The sequence below is a fragment of the Schistocerca americana genome, chromosome 11 (genome assembly GCF_021461395.2).
Source record: "Schistocerca americana isolate TAMUIC-IGC-003095 chromosome 11, iqSchAmer2.1, whole genome shotgun sequence".
Lineage (NCBI taxonomy): Eukaryota > Metazoa > Arthropoda > Insecta > Orthoptera > Acrididae > Schistocerca > Schistocerca americana.
Genome location: NC_060129.1, coordinates 23,294,214 through 23,320,242, shown reverse-complemented (window position 1 = coordinate 23,320,242; position 26,029 = coordinate 23,294,214). Strand labels below are relative to the sequence as shown.

Below are 26,029 nucleotides of genomic sequence, written 5' to 3'. Positions count from 1 at the left end.
CGTCTGTACTCGGTCGGCTGAAGTCGTCTCCGACTAGTATTGCACGATCTGAGACTTTACACGCTACTGGCCGTACACTTTCTTACAATGGCTCTAGAACTCTCACAGTGGAATTTGGTAGCTGGTAAAAACATCCAACAATTCACTTGATTCCACCTAGACCTGTTATACGTGATGAGATAATTTCACTGTCACGTTTAACTTTGGCCTCAACATTGACAATATTTTTGTCGACTACAGTGAACACTTCGCCTCTGTGGCTTCTAATCTGTCTTTATGATATATGTCCCGTGACTTTCTAAATATCTCAGAGGTTTTTGCTTTAGGTTTCAGCCAGCTCTCGGTCTCTAGTAATTTGATTGCTAAAAGTTACCTGGAGGGCAGTAAATTTGAGAACTTTGTTACGAATACTTTGAAAAGTTACAAATGAAATTTTTATAGTTGAAGCGTCTTTAATCTGAATGTGATCTGACTTTTCTTTCTGTGTAACATCTGGTGATAGTCCACCGAACAATCTCAAACTACCGCCTAGCTCCGTGTGCACTCCACAAGTACTCTGCTACCCGAGCAGCTGCTTCCTCTGTGTGGCGCTCCCCTGACCTGTCGAGGGCAATCTTACAGACCTCTAGCCGATAATGCGGGTCTAGAAATCTGTAGCCGAGACTCTCGCAGAGTCTGCGAAGCCTCCGGCCGAGACCCTCCGCTCGGCTCCGAACAGGGGACGCCTGTCGGCTCTCGGAACGGTGCTACAAACTGCGAGCTCCGCTCGCACCCCGCGTGCGAGGCCGGCGGTCTTCACCACCTCTGCCAGCGAGACGTACGAACTGAGGACGGCCTCGACCCGCGCCGCAAACACTGTCGGCGCTGACGCGAGCCACTACTCGCAGACGACCGCGCCCCTCACGCTCGATAGCCGCAGGCGGGGCACCCTCCACGTCTCGGACAGGACCCACCGGCACAGCCGTAACGAGTGTACACTTGCTTTCTTTCCAGACCTTAATGCTGTCTTCCTAAGGGGCACCGTAAAGCACCTGACATCGGAGCTCCCGGTAACTATCAAAGCCCCGGCCACGTGTGCCCACTCGGACTGTGCCGAAGGGGCAGCCACGTGTCCACTCACAGCGTGAATAGGCAGTGTGGGTCAGTCGGCCTTCTGCCTCGAGTGACGCGAACGCGTTGCCGCCCGCCACTCGCCCTGCCGTGAAGGCGGATCCACTGCGTCCGGGTCACTAGTAGGTACCTCGGCAGCAGAGTTCCGGACAAAACGAGTGGCACCTCGTGTGTCCCGTGTGACGTGCCAGGTTCTCTGACACTGCCAAGCTTTGTGAGGCAGCAGACTGAAGGTGGCCGACTGTAGCCAAAAGTGCATTCGACTGTTCGCGAACTGCGGTCAGCTCCTCCCGAGTCTGCGCCCGGCAGGGCACACGTGTTATCTGTCCTAGCGAGACTAACTGAAGAAGTGAACTGTAGAACCGGACAGAAACCTATATATGAGGGTGGTTTCTAAAGTTCTCGGAATGGAATAGAAAAATAATTCTTACATCACTGAAACTTTTTTTTATTTTTCAGTGTAGTCTCCTTGCAGGTTAATGTTCTCTATCCGACGATGTTCCGATGCCTGGATCCCATCTCGAAGATGAGTTTCCTCCAGGCCTGCAAAATAGTTGTCAACTTGGGCTGTCAATTCTTTGTTTGGAGTGAATCTTTTGCCACCGAGAAAAATTTTCAGTTTTGGGAAGAGATGGAGTCATATAGGTGGGTGTGGCAACAATTCGTACCTTAGTTCGTGTAATTTTGCCATGGCGACGGCACGTGTGTGCGGGCGCGCATTGTCTCGATGGAAGGTGACTTTCTTTCTTGCTAAACCTGGCCGTTTTTCACAGGTCTTTTGTTGCAACTTGTCCCTGAGGTTGGCGTAGTATTCTCCAGTAATTGTTTGCCCAGTGGAGAGATAATATACAAACAGAATTCCCTTCACATCCCAGAACACTGGTGCCGTGACCTTTCCCGCCGAAGCAATTGTCTTTGCTGTCTTTGGTGGCGGAGAATCTACATGTTTCCACTGGTTTGACTGTTGTTTTGTCTTTGGGGTATACTAGTGCACCCAAGTTTCATCTGTGGTCACAAACCGGCACAAAAAATCTTGTACGTTTCACCTAAAACGGATCAAACATTGTTCCAATATGTCCGTACTTGTGCGTTTTTGATCCAGCGTCAATAGTCGTGGCACCTATCTTGCAGATAATTTTTTAATTTTTAATTCTTCAGTTAAAATGTGATACACCCTTTCACATGACATCTGGAAAGCGTGAGCAGTTTCACGTACTTTCAATCGGCAGTCCTTTGTAACCATTTTGTGCACTTTTGCAATCATTTCTGGAGTAGTGACACATCTTGGCCGACCTCTGCGCGGGTCATCATCTAAGCCCTCCCGGTCAAATTTGAATTCATTTGTCCACTTGGCAACAGTTGACTATGAAGGAGCAGAGTCCTCAGTGTATTCTGGAGGTCGTCCTTTGCTTTCGTACCTTTTTTTATGAAGTACTTAATCGCTGCTCGAATCTCGATTCCCCCCCTCCCTCTCCCGTCTTCGCAAATCACTACATGGAAACAACAGAGCCACATCTCCAGCGCAGCTCTCTTCCAAGAGCACTGACCGTCACGTGTTTACAGGCAACAGTCCAATGAACATGTGAACAACTCGTTGCGCTAGCACTGACCTCTCGTGGTGATTCCGAGGACTTTTCAAACCACCCTTGTATGCACTTGCTTCCCTCCTGATGTGTCACCACTGGACACTGATGTTTTAAGGGGACCAGGACATTATGAGGGCCCAAAAAACTGAAGTTTATGCAATAAAATTTGTGATTGTTCCTGTTCTAAAATTATATAGTTTATATATAGTGTAGTGCCTCATCATTTTTATGTTTAAATGCCTTTCTGAAGCAGATTCAGCCCATGAATGCCTAATTGTCTCATTACTGTCAAACACAAAACCTTGTCTAAAATGTCTCTTTATTTAATTTTGGCACCGCTATTTCATAGCAACTCGTTTGTGTAATATCCTTTAAGGACATATTGACTGTAGTATGAACAGGGATTTATCGCAGTCGATCTTTCTGTCGACAAAGGTAGATTACTCGAGTTTATTTACATTTCTTACTTGACTGTGTATTTCAACCATTTCATATTCTAAAATCCCAAAAATTAGTAAGTTCAATTCCAGTCCTAAATTTTGCGGTAATAACCACGAGTGTGCCATTGGAAAATGTAAAAATGAAGAAATTGCTACACTGCAGCAAAGTGGGTTTAGGCCTAAGAGCTCACCAGGCAGTGCTTCAGAATGCAAATTGCAACATCTTACTGAAAATGTACTTGAGGTTGGTGTTGTCAGAGATGAAAATAAAGGTTACATTTTAATTAGTAAGTGGAAGTTTTCAGAATTAGTTTTGTCTGTTACTAAAAGTTAATACTGTAAGTTAAAAATCCCTTATGTGTAGTGAGGATGTAAGAGAAGAGGCCTATTCAGCAAAATTGTAGTGGAATGTCAAGTGTGTGAAGTAATGAAACATACGATGTCATCTGCGATAACATGCAACATGAAGTGGATATTCTCCTTGCTTATGCCACGAGGTATTATTGGGAAGGGGAATGAAGCAGTCCAGATGTTCTGTACTACCGTGTATCTCCCACCGCCACCTGTTAGATTTGAGAGGTATTATAAAGGTTTGCGTATTGCCGTAACAGAAGTCAGCGAAGCATGTGTACAGAGGCCAGTGAAAGAAACTAGAGATATTTGCGGATCTACTGATATTGTTGCTGTGTTGGACAGTTCCTGGTAGAAGAGAGGCCATGCCATACATAGCAGAATGGAGTTGTCACAATTGCCCTTGTATATACGGGCAAGGTGCTGGACTATCAATGTCTGACAGAACTCTGCCAAGGCTGTGCCGACAAGGTAAATGAACACGAATATGTCAAAAACTTCAAAATTTTCAGTGGTGGTATGGAAAGCAAGGGGCAGTGTGTATTTTTAGTAGGTCAATTGTTAGATGTGGTGTGTGATACACTCACTATCTTGGTGGTGGTGGCTGTAATGGCTTCAGTAGTGCTGTGACTGCTAAACCATATGGGAGCAAGACTAAGGAAATTTTGCAAGGATATGTGGAAAGGTGGAAGGGGGGGGGGGGGGGGGGAATTCTCTCATGACAGTACAATTGGTGTATGAGGCAGGACGAAACATCAAATCAGAAATTGAAAACATCACAGAGTATTATGGTCTGACAAGCTGGAGAGGCAGCAACAATGTTAGTGGGATGAGGAAAGTGATTTGGGCAACTTTGTTTCACAGAATATCCACCGTTGAGCATCCACAGCATGGCCTCTTCCCAAAAGGAAACACTTTGTGGTGCAAGTATTGTAGGTGTGAAGCAAATGGACAAAATCGTACACCTGCATACGCCATGCCAGAAACTGTTATGGTAGAACTAGAGCCAATATATCAAGATCTTTCAGGTCCTAAACTCTTGGAAAAATTTTTACATGGCAAAACACAGAAAGTTTCAGTAGTTGCATTTGGGAATGTTTGCCAGAAATTTTTTGTTAGCCTGCCAAAATACATTGTAATGATGGAATAACAAGCTGATAAAAAACCACGAGCAGACCAGGCATCAGAGCTGGGGACAATATGAAATGCAGGCTACTATGAGTGGACAGGCAGCATGTCGCTGAAGCTGAAAAAGCTTCTCAAAGTGTGACAGAGAAGCCCAGAATAACAAGGAAAACTAAAGAAGATGAAAAGGACACCAAGATTACGGAGCGGGAATGTTTGGACACATTATCATTGAGAAGAAAATGACATGTGCAACAAATACTAACAAAGAGATAGAGGGGCTGGCCAGTACTTGCCTCAGCTCAGTACAGCCGATAGAGTCACAAAACAGAACAGAAAATTTACGTTCCTAGCTTTCGGAACTTTGTTCCTTCGTCAGGGAGGAGAGAGGGGGAAAGAAAGGGAAGAAGGGAAAGTGGATTCAGTTACTCACAACCCAGGTTATGAAGCAACAGGGAAAGGTAAACAGGGAGGGTAGCAAGGATGGAGGCATGGTTGTCAGAGGGAAGCCAAAGATATTCTACTGTAAGTACTGTGCCACCTTCAAACCAAAGAGGATGCATACAGAAGTAAAGAGGTATATTGTATAAAGATAAACACAACTATGTAGGATGAAAAGATGCGTGAATGGCTAAAGAGGAAAGGGAAAGAGGAGAAGACTGAAGAGTAAATGGGAGTGAGGTTGTTTAACGTAGGTTCAGTCCAGGCGGATGGCGGGTTGAAAGGATGTGTCGGAGTGCAAGTTCCCATCTCCGCGTTTCAGAGGGACTGGTGTTGGGTGGGAGAAGCCAAATGACACATACATTGTAGCAGGTTCCTAGGTCCCTAGAATTATGCTGGAGGGCATGCTCTGCTACTGGGTATTGGACATCTCCTAGGTGGACAGTTTGTCTGTGTCCGTTTATGCGCTCAGCCGGCTAAGTTGTTGTCATACCGATGTAAAAGCCTGTGCAGTGTAGGCATGTCAGCTGATAAATGACATGCATAGCTATAGTTTCAGTTTCCTGTAATCATCGTTTTTGCATACTTAGGTATCGTTCTCTTGTCCAATATTAAAGCAACAAAAACAAAATTTTGCACAAATAATAGTTTAGTGTATGCTTACACAGTAAACCACATTATATAACATTCCATGAAATATTGTAAGCTGGAGCATATCATATGTTCTTAAATTATTAAAAGAAACATTGAGTTTTTAAAAGCAATGGAAAAACCAGGGTGGAATGTGACAGTATTATGAAAAGGATAGTCGGTACTCACCATACAGCAGAGATACCGAGTTGCTGAAAGGCACAACAAAAAGACTTTTGGAAAGTTAGCTTTCGGGCAACAAGGCCTTTCACACACACACACACACACACACACACACACACACACACACACAATGACCACAGTCTGGCAGCTAGAGCCACACTGGCTCCAAATTTCTTTCACGTGTAGGTTACAATATCCAGTTAACAATAGTTCAGAACAGCCAGCACAAGAAACTTGCAATATTAATTTGGCTTAAGTTTCATTCCAATATCTATCAATGTTTTTAAGTTACTACATTTCAAAATGCTAGTAATAACTACAGGCCATGAGGTCCAGATCCTCTTAGTGAGCTGTTCATAGAAAAATGAAAACTGCAGTACAGATTGCCTGAATTTACACTTGCAGCTACAGAACGTGTTATGAAGCCTCTGAAATACAAAAATATGCACAAAATTTAAGAAATATGCTACTAGTAAAACACAGAAATAGCTAAATATTTAACTTGCTGCTTTGGAGTTGTGAACAGGTGACAGCAGAGGGCCCGGTTGACCGTCTCTGTCACCACCCTGTTGAGTCACAGCTGCTGAAAGTGGAACTTGTAGACACACACACTAATAGGAGTTGAGGAATGTCCTATCTTTAAAGAAATAGCAATTTTTCTTTCTTGGGTCATTCACTGTTTACACTGGCCAACAATGAAAATGTTTTGGGCTCAAAAATAGTTGGTTCTTATGTACGTCCATCTCCTGAATTAAAAAAACAACCATCAAATGAAAGATTAGCTCTTGCTTCTGAGATAAAGTGACATTTCATTTTTATAGTCAACATTTTCAGTTTTGGGGGAATTTGTTATCGTAGTTGGCAGACCTGTCCAATAACAAAACACAAATGACATTAAGCTGTTTGTAAGTCATAAACATAGGTAGTGTTGCTGTGGCTGTGTGTTTTATACAGTTTCTGCTGTAATTAAAGCAGAATTTCTGGTTTGAGAGTGCTTTTGTAGTGTAAAATTTGTAAAAATGCCACGAAAATGTGCAAATAAGGGGAATAATTTTTGTTACATTTGTGGCGAAATGACATTTTCTTCGCAGAAACGCAAGCTGACGCCTCTTGTGAAGATTGCCTACCGGCGTTATTTCGGTATGGAAGTAGGGACCAGGATAGGTCTTGGGCCCCACATATATGTTGCAACGCAGTGTTCAGTAACACTGCGAGAATGGCTGAAAAATAAGAAATGACCTATGGTTTTTGCTGTGCCTGGGGAATGATTGGAGCCTACAAACCATACAGATGACTGCTATTTCTGCTTGACTCCACTTATAGAGGCAGGATTGTGTGTGAAGAAAAGAAGAACAGATCAATACCCGAATCTTTGATCTGCTAATCGACCCATTCCGCATCCAGATAGTTGACTAGTTCCTACTCCACTTGAAAATTGTCTCCACATGAAAATTGTGTATTTGAAATAGAAAATAAAGACAGTGTGGAACAAAAAGAAAAAGAAGAAGAAGATGAAGAAGAACCAAACAAGCTTTCAACATCACATGACCCTGATTTTGAGGGAAAAGATGATAAAGCTCACAGAGTGAGTCAAGCGGAATTGAGTGATCTCTTTAGAGACATCAAAGGAAAAGGCAGAAATTCTTGGGTCTCGACAAAAGCAATGGAATCTTCTCGAAAGTGATGTCACAGTCTCACAGCATAGAAAATGTCACGTGGAACTGCTTCCCTTTTTGGAGAAGATAAACTATCTTGTTGTTTGCTGCGACATTGATGAAATCTTTGAATTTGAACCGTGATCCAACTGAATGGAGGCTGTTCATAGACTCCCCCGAGCTTAGTTTGAAACCTGTGTTACTTCACAATGGCAACAGTCTTCCTTCTACTCCTGTTGGTCGTGCTGTTCACCTGAAGGTGATGTATTCAAATAGGACAGCCATGTTGGACTCAATCAAATATCAGGAACACAAATGGTTAATCTGTGATGATCTAAAAGTCATTACCATACTCCTAGGACTGCAGCTGGGGTACACAAAACATTGCTGCTTCTTATGTATGTGGGACAGTAGGGATAGGAAATAACATTATATTAAAGCAGACTGGCCTGCAAGAAATCTTAACCTTAGCGAGAAAAATGTCCGTGCCGAGCCTGTCGTGGACACAAAGGTTGTTGTTCTCCTACCCCTGCACATCCAGCTGGGTTTGATGAAAAATTTTATCAAATGTATGAACCAAGAAGGATGGTTCTTCAAGTAAATAATAGAGAAATTTCCGAAATTAAGTGATGCAAAAGTTAAGGCAGGTATTTTTATCGGGCCACAAAATTGAAAACTTGTAAAGGATCCTGCAGTTCACCGAGTTTTGGAGGGGGAAGAAAAGGAAGCTTGGGAAGCCTTCCAGGGATTTTTAGGTAACAAAAGAGATGATAACTACACTCAGTTGGCGACAGTGCTCTAGCAAAAATACCACAACCTTCGATGCAATATGTCCCTTAAAATCCATTTTCTCCACTCCCCTTTAGACTTTTTCCCTACTAGTTTTAAAGCTGACAGTGATGAACATGGAGAAAGATTCCATAAGGACATTTCTGTTATGAAACAAAGATATCAGGGCGATTGGAACAAAGCAGTGTGTGTGGATTACTGTCTGTCTTTGTGTAGGGATGCTATGGAACTCCATTACGACAGACAAACTAAAAAATGACGGCCTCGTGCAGCCGCTACACAATTCTGTTCAGACCCATGCATCTGTAAAGTATTGTTCCAGCAATTTAGAATTCTTAAAATGTAACTACCATTGAAAAAATTCGAATACACTTTCAGGCTTCTTGTTATTGTCTTCAGTCGTGAGACTGGTTTGATGCAGCTCTCCATGCTACTCTATCCTGTGCAAGCTTCTTCATCTCCCAGTACCTACTGCAGCTACATCCTTCTGAATCTGCTTAGTGTATTCATCTCTTGGTCTCCCTCTACTATTTTTACCCTCCACGCTGCCCTCCAATACTAAATTGGTGATCCCTTGATGCCTCAGAACATGTCCTACCAACTGGTCCCTTCTTCTTGTCAAGTTGTGCCACAAACTCCTGTTCTTCCCAATTCTATTCAATACCTCCTCATTAGTTATGTGATCTAACCATCTAATATTCAGCATTCTTCCGTACCACCACATTTCGAAATCTCCTATTCTCTTCTTGTCCAAACTATTTATTGTCCACGTTTCACTTCCATACATGGCTACACTCCATACAAATACTTTCAGAAACGACTTTCTGACACTTAAATCTATACTCGATGTTAACAAATATCTCTTCTTCAGAAACGCTTTCCTTGCCATTGCCAGTCCACATTTTATATCCTCCCTACTTCGACCATCGTCAGTTATTTTGCTCCCCAAATAGCAAAACTCCTTTACAACTTTAAGTGTCTCATTTCCTAATCTAATACCCTCAGCATCACCCGACTTAATTCGACTATATTCCATTATCTTCGTTTTGCTTTTGTTGATGTTCGTCTTATATCCTCCTTTCAAGACACTGTCCATTCCGTTCAACTGCTCTTCCAAGTCCTTTGCTGTCTCTGACAGAATTACAATGTCATTGGCGAACCTCAAGGTTTTTATTTCTTCTCCACGGATTTTAATACCTACTCCGAATTTTTCTTTTCTTTCCTTCACTACTTGCTCAATATACAGATTGAATAACATCAGGGATAGGCTACAACCCTGTCTCACTCCCTTCCCAACCACTGCTTCCCTTTCATGTCCCTCGGCTCTTATAACTGCCATTTGGTTTCTGTACAAATTGTAAATAGCCTTTCGCTCCCTGTATTTTACCCCTCCCACCTTCAGAATTTGAAAGAGAGTGTTCCAGTCAACATTGTCAAAAGCTTTCGCTAAGTCCATCATTTCTACAGAATCCAAACTGATCTTCCCCGAGGTCGGCTTCTACCAGTTTTTCCATTCGTCTGTAAAGAATTCACGTTAGTATTTTGCAGCCGTGACTTATTAAACTGATAGTTCGGTAATTTTCACATCTTTCAACACCTGCTTACTTTGGGATTGGAATTATTATATTCTTCTTGAAGTCTGAGGGTATGTCGCCTGTCTCATACATCTTGCTCACCAGATGGTAGAGTTTTGTCAGGACTGGCTCTCCCAAGGCTGTCAGTAGTTCTAATGGAATGTTGTCTACTCCCGCGGCCTTGTTTCAACTCAGGTCTTTCAGTGCTCTGTCAAACTCTTCACGCGGTATCGTATCTCCCATTTCGTCTTCATCTACATCCTCTTCCATTTCCATAATATTGTCCTCAAGTGCATCGCCCTTGTATAGACTTTCTATATACTCCTTCCACCTTTCTGCTTTCCCTTCTTTGCTTAGAACTGGGTTTCCATCTGAGCTCTTGATATTCATGCAAGTGGTTCTCCTTTCTCCAAAGGTCTCTTTAATTTTCCTGTAGGCAGTATCTATCTTACCCCTAGTCCTGTTAGCATATGTAATTAAAATGTATCTTTTTCTTTTAATCCATTAATATGAAATACCTGCACTTAGTGTGTATCACGGAAACTAGAGCTAAGGAAAGTTTTTCATTGTCATATTCATTTTTCTCAGCCCAAAATTAGTAAGTACTGACTCTTTGAAATGGTTTAGTGCAATACAGTGATTTTTCTCGATTGCAGGTACACGAGAACGGGGCGCGGCAGAAGACGGCGCGTAACCCGGCAGGAGGAGCTGAGGAGGAGGAGATGATTCTCGGCTTGGAGCCGGAGATGGAATGGGTGAGAGCAGCTCAGTAATTCTCCTCTTAAAGCCGTCCACAGGCATTTATGTCTCACGAGGGACGGAGGCGATTTTCGTAAGGAAGGTCGTAAATGCAAAAGAAACAGTCTCGTCTTTCAAGTTTACAAGAATTTTCAATTACTCCAGTGTAGTGCCAAACACAATAATTTTCAATTCTTCGCAATTTCTGCAAGCCGTCGAGTGATTAACCATAAAGTTCCCTTCTGAAAACTAAAATGTTACAGCAGATCTCTCGAACCTCGAGCTTCACTTCTGTAATACTAAACTGAGGCACACGGTCGAGAAATGTTTGACGCGAATAAAAATGGAACTCGTTGGCAGTAGGAATGGCAGTTGTTGCTGAAGCAACTGATTTTTGGTTGTCTTAAACGCCAGTTTAACCGTACCGTTAAAAGTGCTCGTAATAACCAGTTACTGAAATAGCCAATTTTTGCTATTTTATTCCTTTTATTTCCTGTATTAAATATGGAAACTGAACAGAGTTTGAAAAATTTTTACTCCCTCTGTTTTAGGGTACGTAGAATCAAAATATTAAATTAAACAGTCAAATAAAACAAAAGTTAGTCTGTCCATTGTTGGATGCTTTTCTCGGAGAGTGGGAAGTGGTTGACTATTACAAAAAATCTCAGGTATTCTCCTGTTGATTCTAATTTTTTAGAACTCTACTCAAAAATCATTTAATCTGGGATCGTACCACAATTTGGACTTTGCGAATAGTCACTTCTGAGATTGGAAACTTAGATATAAGAACTATATTTTTCGTGTTAATTTGTCCATTCTCAAGGGCTGCAGGCAGACAAACAAATTATATAGACGGAGGCAGCCAATCAGCTGCTTACTGTTTTTATTGCAAACTGTGAGTGATCTGTTAAGTTGTAAGTTTTCTCCTTACATTATGTCACAAATTCGTTGTGGATCCTCCCGTTTTTAAAATTTTAAAGCAAATGAAGCATTTTATTTCATTGTTCTGCACTTCATAAAATTTTCCAGACTGTGGATGGTCTCATTCTGCAATAAAATGGATCTCCAGTGGCGACAGCAAGAAACTACTGCGTAGACAAGGTGGGGGCAAGTCTTGCACACTACATGTACATGCGTACCATTTGGTAGGCCACATCCTGTGGTAACAGGGACATAATCATCTCAGCAGTGCTGTACCAGATCTTACGCCGTGTGTCTGTTCCTCATTTCTGTCGGTATTGTTGTTAAAATAGCACTTATCGCCTTCCCATTTTCTGTAATAATGCAATATTTCAAAGCAGTGCAAATTTATGAATTATTTGTTCTTTAAAAAAGGTCTATTTAAAAACAAAAAACTTTAGCACTGCTGCAATGACTAATTGATATTTCGGTATTTTTATCCGGTTATTAGTAAAAAATAAAATCATCTGTTATAAACGAGACAGACACCGGAAGATACTAGTTATTCAGGGCTAAAATACTGGTATCAGTTTTAACCCATCGGTTTTTCCCATCCCTTGCAGCCAGACCCAGAAAGTTTGTTAAAATTACCTAGAAGGATTTGGAGGACATGATGCAACAGCCGTTGAAAACTTGGTTTTGGATCCAACAGTCTGCAGTGGTTTAACTGAAAAGTCAATAGCAAATGGTTTATCTGATCATGATGGTCTCATTTTAACAAAAAATTTTACTGACCATTTAGGTACAGATGATAGAGGAAAAGGATTGTAGTGTAAAATCATAAGCAGTGACTCGACCACAGAATTTACAGAGAAATTACGAGAAAGTGCAGGGGATAAATTTTTTCTTAAACATATTCCTACAACACTTTGAATCTTGTTTTTTTCCCTACAGGAAATAAGGCTGAAAATGAAGAATAGCGATTATAAGGCTATACATCTCCTGGGTTTAAAGTATCTATTAGGAAGCAAGAGCTCTGCAAAATTCAGCAGACGGGATGAAGTCACAAGTTGCAATTTCAGTAGCACCTGTGTTGTAAAAGCTTCCAGTCTCGTGTTCCTTTTTCTTCTTCTTTCTTTGAAGAAAAAAAAGAGAGATAAAGGAAAAAAGAAGGAACCTTCTCATGTACTATGCTCAAAAAACAAGGCACAAGCAGTTTGGAACATTATTAACCCTCGAGTGGGCAAAGTGCACCAACCACGAACAAAGTTGTTTTGTACCTTTCCATTGTTGTTGTACAGTTGCGAGCGTGCTTCCATTCCTGCATTATTGCTTCAGCTAACCCAATGATAAACTGTGTTGTTGTACACCCACGTGGCAGTAGTAATATAAAATAAACAGTGAGCTAGGTGAGAAAAAATTTACGGTCCACGCAAGGAAGTGACTAAAATTCTGAGCTGGCAGCACAACCCTCTAATGAGGCAGTTGCAGTTAGTGATTGAACAAGTATTTGCAGGATTGCCACAAGTTATGGAAATCAGGGTTTCAAACATATCAAAGAAATTTGGGGGGGGGGAGGGGGGGAGCTGGAAAAATCTCGTTTTTGTCTCAGTAGCATGAAATTGTTTACCGAGATGTCACGTGTCGTCGCTGGCTGGGAGCAGCTGAGTACGTCCGCCACTTCCCTACTCCCTCATTCTTACTGCTTCTCCCCTTCCCACCCTACCCCTCCCCTCAGCTTGCAGTCAGTGCTGCCACCTTCACACGGAGTGGGATCTGGTAATCCGTTTCGTGAAACAGCTGCTCCGCATTCACTTCACTCACACTGGGACGTCCGTTCCTCTTTGCCGGGCACAAGCACCCTGTCTTAGCGAAGTTGTTGTGCCAGTGGCAAATGGCCTTCCTTGTCGGTGGCTTCTTACCGTACTCAGTTCTAAATATCCGTCGAACAGCTGTAGCACACTCATTTTTGTCGAACTCTGACACACAGAAAGCTCCCTTCTCACTCGAACTCTCCACGTTTGCGACTAGCGCTGACTGTCTGCAAATTACCAAACTACGCTGTGGGGGTATACGTGAAAAAGAACTTTTAGAGTTTCTCTTCAAAATGACATCTGTAAGATATCTGTACAATGTTCGGTTCTTGCACAATAAATAATTGAAAGTGTTCCCGGACTGTGTACACCCTGCACCGCAGTGTCGCTGTCTGTTAACACTGACAACTCTACGCAGATGCCGGTGCTCTCGGTCATTAAGTGAAGGCCGTCAGCCCCTGTGTTCCCTGTGGTGAGAAATAGTGCCTGAAATTTGTTGTTCTCAGCATGATATTGACACAGTGGATGTCAGAGTATTGAATCCCTTAAGGATTTCCAAAATGGAATGTCCCACGTATCTAGCTGCAATTACCATTTTGTGGTGAGAGTCTGTCAATTCCTGTCGTGCAGCCGTAATCTAGTCGGAGAGGTTTTCAAATGAATCACTCGAGTACAGACAGCGGGTCTCCAACGTACTGCCGTTTTGCACTTTGTGCATGCGAAACTGCCACACTCTGTGCACGTGTAGATCGCTATCCCACGACTTTTGTCACCTCGGCGTATTAGTAAAAGAAAGGAAGACACTCGCAGAAATCACGGCAGTGTGAAAAATTCTGAGGTTAACATTGTGCTCACATTCGAGCGTTAGGAGGTGGAGTACGAGGTTCGACAGACCGAAATGAAAACGTCCCAAGTTCCTGCGTGTTTGGGTCGGTGAACAGTTGAAAACCCCACAGAGTCTTTCAGAATTCTCGAATTATCTCAACATTTCCCCGAGTTTCAGGTGAAGTGAATTTTGTTCGACAATTCCAAATGGTATCTAATCTCAGCTTTGTGCTAAGTGATGCAGTATATCCTTAGAAGCTTTTTATTACTCAAAATTGCCACAATGTTTTTTAGCATAGTAGTTTATCACCAGTTAGTTGGTTATTCTGCTCCACAGGTTCTTCCAGTTGGACCTGCCAGTGATGAGCCCTTGAGTGACCCCCTGGCTTCCGAGAGAGAAGTGGTGAGTGCTTCACTTGTGGTCTCATTAATTGTATTCGTATCTAGCAGGCTGCATTGCTGCACACATTGTGCTTTGTATTTCCTCAAGCAGTGTTTTCCCCACTGTGTGACCAGGACTGCAGTCGGCCACACTCGCAGAATACGTGGTGATACCAAAACGTCCTATTTTACAAGCTCGTATTTTTGCCGTGAATGAAGATACAATTTTGCGCTAAATTCTTGCTTGTGCACAGATATACAAAATTTTCTTATTTTTTTTTTTAAATATTTAAAAAAGAAAGACCCATCTGATTTCACAACAGTATATCTTTTACATGCTTGCACATACAACCTTGGAGTGCATTTAGGACAAACTTTTCACTTACCATTCATGAATTTTCAATATCCCCTCCACCAGATGCATAAGAAAGATCCAGGCCGTGTGTGTTCAGCATCATTTGACAAAACCTTTGGGCGCGCGCACGTGCACACACACACACACACACACACACACACACACACACACACACACACTGGGTGATAGTTAGAATTTTAAAATAAATAAATAAATTGGTTAGAAGTGGTAAACTGTTACTGTTTATTGCAGTGCTCCCCTTTTAGGTATGCACATGTCAAGATTCAAATTTGTCATTGTCTTACTACAATATACATCTAGCAACTAACAACCGAATCATATAATGTCAAATTATAAAGAGTTTCCGCAAACTGCAGTTTTCTTGCTTAGTTAGAAATAAATTTACTTCAGAGACAGTAATATTTTAAGCTGTGCTTAATTTTAATTGAAGCTTGTGAATTCGACTGTGAGCTGAGGAAAGTTGGCCACTTATCTCGGGGGCAGAACGGTGAGTCACATCGCCACTGCGGGGCTATAGGTTGTGACAGATAGAATGTTTGTCTTCCAGTAATGACAACTTACGGGACTGCGCAACTCGTACTGAACAGTTGGTGTGATATAAATTTTGAGACAATAGTAACACTGATTTGTGAATCTGTGTTATAGACGCAGTCATCTCCAGTACTGGTACATATTTGCAGCAAGTTATATAAACTAAACCGAGTCTGTTGTAATACAACGCAATGAGTGTCTGGCACCTTGGAACTTTTTCCTGCTGTCTTGCTGGTAAGCGCTGTGCGAATGAAGAAGACCTGAAGGATGCTGTCGCAATCTGGTCGAATAGTAGGCGGCTAGACACTATAAAGAGGGCACACCAAAACGTGCCGAGCTATGACAAGTTCCTTAATGCCAAAGGCCGCGTTATGGAAAATCGGGCAAAGTATATGCCAAAACATGTATATTCAGTTTCTATATCATTAAAGAATATCTTGGTGTGGAAAAATGTTCTTTATGTTCCGGATGGCTCTCGTAGTAGTAATATCAATAATAACAACCGTTATTGAAGCCGTTTGTTATTATAAAATGGTGTTAAACATGAAAATAGCAATGTGGTCGTGCCCCATCCTGTTGAAGGTCGAACAGTTATCTGTGACAAAGATTTGTGCTACAAGAACTGTAGTTATGTGCAATTACATCTCCACATAATACCTGCTTGCCATCTAGGTGTCAGTGTGGAGAAATACAAACATAAAAGGGTGGTGTTGCCCGACTATAGGATTAGAGAGCTGACTAGTCATTCGTGCCACAAAAACATTTGACTTTACCACTGAGTAAATATTTGAAGTGGAACAGCCACATAAACTCAGTTGTAGGGAAAGTGAATGATCCTCAGCCACAAAGCTTTGTTGTCACTCACGGAGTGTGGATGCAGATGTGACGTTTTATTTAACAGTCCAGCAATGCTGTTTTCAGGGATTTAGCTGGAGCTGTGCACAGAAACCTCCATCTAAATTGACACACATATTCAACAAACGAGTGTGAAGTGCATGGCAGAGGGTATTCCCCGTTGTACCACGTACTAGGCTTTCTTCCTGTCACATTCACATACGGAGTGCAGGAAGAACGTCTGTTTAAATGCATCAGTGTGTGTAACGAGTCAAATTCTGTTCTCGTGACCTCTACAAGAATGGTAAAAGCAGGTAGTTGCATATTCATTACTTGAAGGCATTTCAAAACTTTGTACGAAGGTTTTTACGAGATAATTGGCATCTACCATCGAGAGTCTCCTAGTTAAGTTTCATCAGCATCCCCCTAAGGAACTACCGTGGGTCAAACAAACTTGTAACCATTTGTGTTGCCCTTCTCTGAATATATTCAATACCCCCTGTTAGTCCTGAATGGTACGGGTCCCACACACTAAAGCAGTATTCAGACAAGCACTATTCACACAAGTGTTTTACACTGTCCTGTCGTATTTATGTGTCCACCTGTCGAAAGCTCGAATAACCGCGTATTGCAGCGTGGACAGTTCCGAGATGTGCAGTAAGAGCCAGTCGGGTTCTGTAAGGTGCCGACACGGATGCGGTGCCGTGTCAGCTCCAGTGCCGTGGGCAGGTGCTCTAGGTTTCACGGTTGAGAATCCACGTGCAAACAGCACAGTCGAGCTGTTCCCACAGATTCTCAATTTTTTTTTTAACCCGGGGAGTACGATAAACTAATTCTGGTGTTCTTCAAACCAAACGCGTACACCCTGGGCTGTGTGACATGCTGCATTGGCAGTCTGGTAGATGCCATCGTGCCGGGGAATAACAAACTACACATTGTCGTCTAACTTCGATGAAGGCCTTACTGGCCGAAAGCTATATTTGTGACAGTTTTGTTGTGCCTATCTGCGACTCAGCATCTCTGCTATATGGCGAGTAGCAACTTTCCCTTTCACAATATTGAAACAGCATGTAGAGGTGGACACAGTCTGCGAGGATAGATGCGTGCTTTTGTTGTTCCATTGTGCCCTCCAGAATGACGAGATCACGCAGACGGTGCCACAAAAATGTTCCCCAGGCCATATACACTATGTGACCAAAAGTACCTGGACACCCCCAAAGACACGTTTTTCATATTACGTGCATTGTGCTGCCACCTACTGCCAGGTACTCCATATCAGTGACCTCAGTAGTCATCAGACATTGTGAGAGAGCAGAATGGGGTGCTCAGCGGAACTCACGGACTTTGAACATGGTCAGGTGATTGGGTGTCACTTGTGTAATACCTGTGTACGTGAGATTTCCACACTCCTAAATATCCCTAAGTCCACTGTTTCTGATGTGATGGTGAAGTGGAAACGTGAAGGGAGACGTACAGCACAAAAGCGTACAGGCCGACCTCGTCTGTCGACTCACAGAGACCGCCGACAGTTGAACAGGGGCATAATGTGTATTAGTCAGATACGTATGTAGACCATCTCACAGGAATTCCAAACTGCATCAGCATCCACTGCAAAAACTATGACAGGCGGGAGGCGAGAAAACTTGTATATGACGGTCGAGCAGCTGCTCATAAACCATACAGCACATCGGTAAATGCCAGACGACGCCTCGCTCGGTGTAAGGAGTGTAAAAATTGGACGATTGAACAGTGGAAAAACGTTGTGTGGAGTGACAAATCACGGTACACAATGTGGTGATCCGATGGCAGGGTGTGGGTATGGCGAATGTCCGGTGAACATCATCTGCCAGCGTGTGTAGTGCTGACAGTAAAATTCGGAGGCGGTGGTGTTATGGTGTGGTCGTGTTTTTGATGGAGGGGGCTTGCACCCCTTGTTGTTTTCGTGGCACTATCACAGCACATTGATGTTTTAAGCACCTTATCGCTTCCCAGTGTCGAAGAGCAATTCGGGGACGGCGATTGCATCTTTCAGTACGATCGAGCACCTGTTCGTAATGCACGGCCTGTGGCGGAGTGGTTACATGACAAGAACATCCCTGTAACGAACTGGCCTGCACAGAGCTCTGACCTAAATCGTATAGAACACCTTTGGGACATTTTGGAATGCCGAGTTTGTGCCCAACCTCACCGATCGACATCGATACCTCTGCTCGATGCAGTTCTCCGTGAAGAATGGGCTCCCATTCCACGAGAAACCTTCCGGCACCTGATTGGACGCACGGCTGTGGGAGTGGAAGCTGTAATCAGGGCTAAGGGTGGGGCAACACCATATTGAATTCTAGCATTACCGATGGAGGGCGTCACGAACTTGTAAGTCATTTTAAGCCAGGTTTCCGGATACTTTTGATCACATAGTATAGCTCCCTCGTGTGGCCTGTACTCTTCTGACAATTGTTGCTCGGTGTTTGCATTTATACATTTCACGCTATACACACCAGTATCTGCAAGACGGATCATAATACTCGATTCATCTGAAGGAGCCACACGTCACCAGACACCGTACGTCCAGTTGCGATAGTGGCCCACAAATTCGGCCGTCGTCACCGCGGAACGGCAGCCGGCACGGGTGAGTTAAGCGGGCGCCTGCTGCAGAAGCCCACGTGCAGCGACATTTGCCGAGCAGTCGTGGAGGAGGCACTGTCGGTAGCCCCTCGGTTCATCTGGGCAGCCAGTTGCTCAACAGTTGCACGTCTGGTAGTGCGTGCACATATCCGCTGACGTCGTTTACCCCTGTCGTCTGTCCACCACACTTACCTCGGCACCAGTATCTGGCAGTGGCGGTTTCTCGTGCAGATATACTTCAGCCGTGGCAGCACGCAAACAGTTTACAAACTTAGCCATTTCGGAAATGCTTCAACCTTTGGCCCCAAAGCCAATGATTACGTCCTTGTTTTGGACATAGGATAAATCACTCCATTTGTGCCATTACAACAAAGACTGTACTGTTGTCCTCATCCACAGACCCTCCTCTGCTAGTGCTGCCACCAGCTGTCTGAGTGGTTGGTCCACATTGACTTCAAACGTGGCCACGTTAACGTGACTGGACCTGTTTAAACAATCTCCTTTGAAGGCTGACTGCATTTTCCCAGTGTCCTACCAGTGATTCAAAGTATGCCACGTGCCTTACCTACAGCTGATCCTAAATTATCATTTCATTTGGTATCCTAACAAATTGTTATGCCCTGCTATTTGTATGAGTATATTGATTCCAGATGCTGAAGTTATGTGCACTGTGTGATCAAAAGTATCCAGATACCTGACTGAAAATGACTTACAAGTTCGTGGCGCCCTCCATCTGTAATGCTGGAATTCAGTACGGTGTTGTCCCACCCTTAGGCTTGATGACAGCTTCCATTCTTGCGGGCATACGTTCAGTCAGGTGCTGGAAGGTTTCTCGGGTAATGGCAGCCGATTCTTCACAGAGTGCTGCACTGAGGAGAAGTATCGACGTTGGTCGTTTTATAGGATTCGGGTCAGGACTCTGTGCAGGCCACGTTACATTGTCATGTAACCACTCTGCCAAAGGCCGTGCATTATCAACAGGTGCTCGATTGTGTCGAAAGGTGCAATCGCCATCCCCAAATTGCTCTTTGACAGTGAGAAGCGAGAACCTGCTTAAAACATCAGTGTAGGCCTGTGCTGTGATAGTGCAATCGTACAATGTCTACGCTCCTTACACAAAGCCGGGCATTTACCAGCGTGATGTGTGGCTTACGAGCAGCTGCTCGACTGTCAGATCCAAGTTTTCCCGCCTCCCGCCTAACTGTCGTAGTACTTGCAGTGGATCCTGATGCAGTTTGGACTTCCTGTGTCAGCCTATTACACGTTACGACCCTCTTCAACTGTCGGTGGTCTCTGTCAGTCGACAGGCGAGGTCGGCCTGTACGCTTTTGTGCTGTACGTGTCCCTTCGTGTTTCCACTTCGCTATCACATTGGAAACAGTGTACCTAGGGCACTTTCGAACTCCTCGAGTTCGTGGAGCGCCCCATTCTGTTATCTCACAATGTCACTGATATGGAGTACCTGGCAGTAGGTGGCAGCACAATGCACATAATATGAAAGACACGTTTTGGGGGTGTCTGGATACTTTTGTTTACATAGTGTACCTATGGCTTTTCAAGTTGTGAAGCGCACAATTTTTAATTTCTTTTCCAATAAAACAAATTGCCAGTCTTTGCACCACTTTGAAATCCTATTGAGATCTGGTTGAATATTTATGTAGCTGCTTTGAGACAGTACCTCATTGACATAACTACATCGTGTGAAAAAGTGTGAGGTTATTATTAACGTTCTCATAATGCAGCACCTTTACTAACCTCTGTCTTTGATAAATTTGTTAAAATGCCAAATACACTTGTCATGTATTTGAGTAACTAAGTGTAGAGTTGTAACACTTTGCGTTGAAGTTAAGCTTGTTCATTCTGACAATTGTTGTTCCTAATGTTTCAGATACCCGATTCCATGAATGAGGGATTTTATCCGACGGGGTAAGTTTTCATTCTTCTCTGGAAAGTGTTTCATCGTAATAGGTGTAGAACACTTCTTTTTAAATGAAATGAAGAATTGAAGGGCTTAGTTGAAGAAGAAGGTATCCCTCAAAAGTGTACTTTGGAGATATTTACCATTTTGTTAAGTAGCCTGTAACTTTATCATAACAGTAAGAATCAGAAAATATTTTATGGGTTAGGTTATGTGGGTATTGTGTTAAATTCCTGCAAATGTGGCACAGAATGCATTGATTATTATAGGGAAAACTGTCACCTCACTAATGATACAATACACATTTTGAGATACAATAGAAAAACAATAAGTAACATCATTTTCATTAATTGCATTTTCTTGGAATCATACTCGTTATTTTTATAAAAGCTGTAGCGAACAGGAGGCACAAACTTCAACATTGACATTATATGACACACTTTCGGAGCTTTGGCGGACCAATCATTAAAACACTTATGTTCCAGAACAGTGTCACTTATTTTCTATGCCCTACTTTTGCCCCACTGCAGACTTATAGTAGTACACTGGTCTGTATCACTGTATGTGAACTGTGCACGGACTTCATGTCATCACTGGAATCTTGCCTTTCAGGAGTTCTCAGTTGTGCCAGAAGTGTTTTCATTTTTGTGGGCTGTTTTGTTAATGGAATTGAACTAACTAAATGTTCTTTCTACTTTTCTACCATATTCCCCATTATTGTCCACTGTCACATGCCCGTTATCTGCTCCTATCTTTTCTCTTTTCTATATTTCTCTTCCGCATTTTACCTTCAGTTTCTATACTTTCACCATTTATTACCAAACTGTCACTTGCTGTGTCAGCCATGTTAATTATATACTGACGTTATAAAGCTGTTCTCTTGCTGGTCAGTTAGCTATCCAGTTAGCCAGTAACAACCCAGGTATCAAAGCGATGCAGGATGCCGCCTTATTCCGTCAGAAGTTTCAGGCTGCTTTGTAAGGCTTATTACCTTATTCTCCTCAGTATTGACATGGAGCTATCTGACATTCTGACAGTTCAATAAATGGTGCCAGATGGCCCCAGCTCACATAATATGCACCAAGTTCAGTTTTCATCAAACTGAGGGATACACTTGTATTCCATTAAGCACTTCAATAGTGCTCAGTAGATAGTGAGTCTACTGGGACTTGAAATATTGTCAACTTTCCAAGATACTAGTGAATCACTCAGAGGTAGTGTCCAATCACTCATGGACAAGACGGTATGTCATCCCCCTTACTTTATGAATGCATATGATTTATTTACTGGTGCGTTAATATAATTACTTATGTATTTGCACCTGGAGTGGACGTAAGTAAGGGCAATGCATAACGAAGTATTCTTGTTGTACTTATCTTGTAATTTGCCTGAGTCGGGTAGCTGGTGATTCCTTCTAATTAAAACTCCAGGTCATACAATTTGCGGAGATTTATTTGTTGTTGATAACATTTTTCCAAAGTCGTAGCAGAATACATCAAACTTCACTTATAGTCTGTTTGACAATCCAACAGCTGACAGACCGACTTACTGACTGAAAAGACTTGACTGCAAAGTGAACTCCTAGGTGAACTGACACTCCATTGCCACATTTGCTTATATATATTCCAGACAACGTGTGTTCATTACTTCAATTGTTACACCATCGTGAAATTCATAGTTACAATTAAAAGTTACAAATATACAAAAGGTTGACAATCAGATTACTTACAGCATAAAATATTAGTTCATTACATATGAGTTTAAGGTTAGAAATTGTACGATTTAAGATTGAAAATTAAATATGACTTTTTTACAATAATGTGTTTCATTAATTTAATAAATACAATACTGGCCATTAAAATTGCTACACCAAGAAGAAATGCAGATGATAAACAGGTATTCATTGGACTAATACATTATACTAGAACTGACATGTGATTACATTTTCACGCAGTTTGGGTGCATAGATCCTGAGAAATCTGGCCATAATAATGGCCTTGATACGCCTGGGCATTGAGTCAAACAGAGCTTAGATGGCGTACACAGGTACAGCTGCCCATGCAGCTTCAACACGATACCACAGTTCAAGAGTAGTGGCTGCCGTATTGTGACGAGCCAGTTGCTCGGCCACCATTGACCAGACGTTTTCAATTGGTGAGAGATCTGGAGAATGTGCTGGCCAGAGCAGCAGTCCAACATTTTCTGTATCCACAAAGGCCCGTACAGGACCTGAAACATGTGGTCGTGCATTATCCTGCTGAAATGTAGGGTTTCACAGGGATCGAATAAAGGGTAGAGCCACGGGTCGTAACACATCTGAAATGTAACGTCCACTGTTCAAAGTGCCGTCAATGCAAACAAGAGGTGACCGACGTGTAACCAATGGCACCGCCAGTATGGCGATGACAAATACACGCTTCCAATGTGCGTTCAGCACGATGTCACCGAACACAGATGCTACTGTCACGATGCTGTAAACAGAACCTGGATTCATCTGAAAAAATGACGTTTTGCCATTCGTGCACCCAGGTTCGTCATCGAGTACACCATCGCAGGCACTTCTGTCTGTGATGCAGCGTCAAGGGTAACCGCAGCCGCGGTCTCCGAGCTGATAGTTCATGCTGCTGCAAACATCATCAAACTGTTTGTGCAGATGGTTGTCGTCTTGCAAACGTCCCCATCTGTTGACTCAGGTATCGAGACGTGGCTGCACGATCCGTTACAGCCATACGGATAAGATGCCTGTCATCTCGACTGCGAGTGATACGAGGCCGTTGGGATCCAGCACGGCGTTCCGTATTACCCTCCTGAACCCACTGATTCTGTATTCTGCTAACAGTCATTGGATCTCGACCAACGCGAACAGCAATGTCGCGATACGATAAACCGCAATCGCGATAGGCTACAATCTGACCTTTATCAAAGTCGGAAACGTGATAGTACGCATTTCTCCTCCTTACACGAGGCATCACAACAACGTTACACCAGGCAACGCAGGTCAACTGTTGTTTGTGTATGAGAAATGGGTTGGAAACTTTCCTCATGTCAGCACGTTGTAGGTGTCACCACCGGCGCCAACCTTGTGTGTATGCTCTGAAAAGCTAATCATTTGCATATCACAGCATCTTCTTCCTGTCGGTTAAATTTCGCGTCTGTAGAATGTCATCTTCGTGGCATAGCAATTTTAATGGCCAGTAGTGTACAAATGAATCACCGATCGGAAAATATTGCTAACATTTATGTAATATATGCACAAGTTGTTTAACCTCTTTAATGGCTCATAACTTTGAAATATGCATCCAAACGTAAGTAATGGAGTTAATTACATTTGTTAACAATGATCAATTAATTATTTTAGTTATGGTATTAATTCTGGTTTACAAATTTGGGTTTGAAATTATTTGTCACTTGAAATTACATGAATTTAAATTTAGTTCTTGCTTTTTGATCGATTTACAATAACGTTTTCCAAACTGAACTTTCGAGATCTAATTGCAGTTAATTAACAAAAGTAATATCGATGCTAACATTTTTAACTACTTCTTAGCAAATGAATTACGTACTGATTATTATAGTTCTGAGTAAATGTTGATGGTTCATAGTGATTATTATGTTACATATTATTTAATTATTTGTAAATTTTGTTTATATATCATTCATAGTATTATATAATACAATTACATAACATGAAAAGGTGCCATAGTGGCATGTTTTTTATTCTTTGTGTAACAGAAAGTACCGATACCCGGCTACAAATTCTGGGTATTGAATATTATAGTAATGCTGTATGTTACAACGGGAAATAAAATTGAGAGTAGTAAAGCCAAAGGAGAAACACCTAACTCTTGTGTTCAAATATTCCTTGGCAGAGGAAAGTCCAGAATTATTGCCTCACTTTTATTTCGTGCCACTGAGGAGAAAATAGATTTTAGTGGCTGCTGCATTGAGAAACAGCTGAAATCGTTAAAACTGAACAAAGCTCCAGGGCCCGACGGAATCCCTCTCAGATTCTATACTCAATTTGTGGATGAGTTAGCCCGTCTGTTAACTATCATCTGTCTTAGATCCCTCAAACAAAGCACTGTGGCCAGCTCCTGGAAGAGAGCCCAGACGACACCTGTCAACAGGAAAGGTGGCAGGAGTGAGCCACAAAACTGTATCCAATATCCGTGACATCGATTTGTTGTATAATCTTGGAACAGATTCTGAGCTCAAACATAATGAGGTATCTCAAACGGAATGTTCTCTTCAATACCAAACAGCACAGGTTCCGAAAACATCGATCGTGTGAAACCCGACTCGGACGTTTCTCACATGACATACTGAAAGTATGTACAATATTTCTCGATTTCAGGAAGGCATTTGATTCAATATCACACCTACACTTATTTTTAAAAAATACAGTCATATGGCTATCAAGTGAAGTTCGTGACTGGAATGAGGATTTTTTGGTAGGCAGGACGCAGCATATAATCATGAATGGAGATTCGTCAACATGTGTGGAAGTAACTTTGGGTGTTTCCCAGGGAAGTGTGTTGGTACCATTGCTGTTTATGTAGTATACGAATGACCTTGTGGACATTATTAATAGCAACCTCAGACTTTGTGCAGATGACATAGTTATTTGTAATGAAGTACTGTCTGAAAGGAGCTGCATAAATATTCAGTGATAAGATTTCCAAGTGTTGCAAATATTGGCAAATTGCTTTAAATATTCAGCAGTGTAAAATTGTGCATTTCACAAAAGGAGAAAAGCCTATTATCCTTTAATATCCGTGAGTCACAGTTGGAATTGGCCAGCCCGTACAGATACCTGGGTGTAACGTTTTGTAGGGGTACGAAGGAATGATCACGTAGTCTCAGTTGTGGGAAAATGCTGGTGATAGATTTTAGTTTTTCAGTAGGATACTGGGGAAGTGCAGCCATTCTACAAAGCAGATTGCTTACAGATCACTCTTGCATACCATCCTAGAATGTTTCTCAAGTGTGTGGGCCTGTACCAGATAGGACTAGCAGGAGATATTGAATGTAAACAGAGCAGCAGCAACAGCAGCCAACCGGTTGTACACAGTTTGTTTACATTTTTAATTTTAGTGCTATTCTAACTTACTTCTGAGCAGAACTGAACAGTAACTGTTTATTTAGCTATTGTTAGTAGTGCTGCGTATTTTTGTTGCAAGAATTTGCTTATTTTTCGATCTTTTGT

At 42.4% G+C, this 26,029-nt stretch overlaps 1 protein-coding gene across 4 annotated transcripts in view; it reads left to right on the top strand.

Annotated features, from left to right (window-relative positions):
* Positions 1 to 26,029, top strand: part of LOC124553594 (zinc finger protein 436-like) — a 214,855-nt gene that overhangs the window by 162,711 nt on the left and 26,115 nt on the right. For all 4 annotated transcript variants that reach the window (XM_047127450.1, XM_047127448.1, XM_047127449.1 and 1 more), the window contains 3 exons: positions 10,541 to 10,639; positions 14,499 to 14,564; positions 20,794 to 20,831. In XM_047127450.1, coding sequence (XP_046983406.1) covers positions 10,541 to 10,639; positions 14,499 to 14,564; positions 20,794 to 20,831 — 203 coding nt within the window. The remainder of the gene's footprint in view (positions 1 to 10,540; positions 10,640 to 14,498; positions 14,565 to 20,793; positions 20,832 to 26,029) is intronic.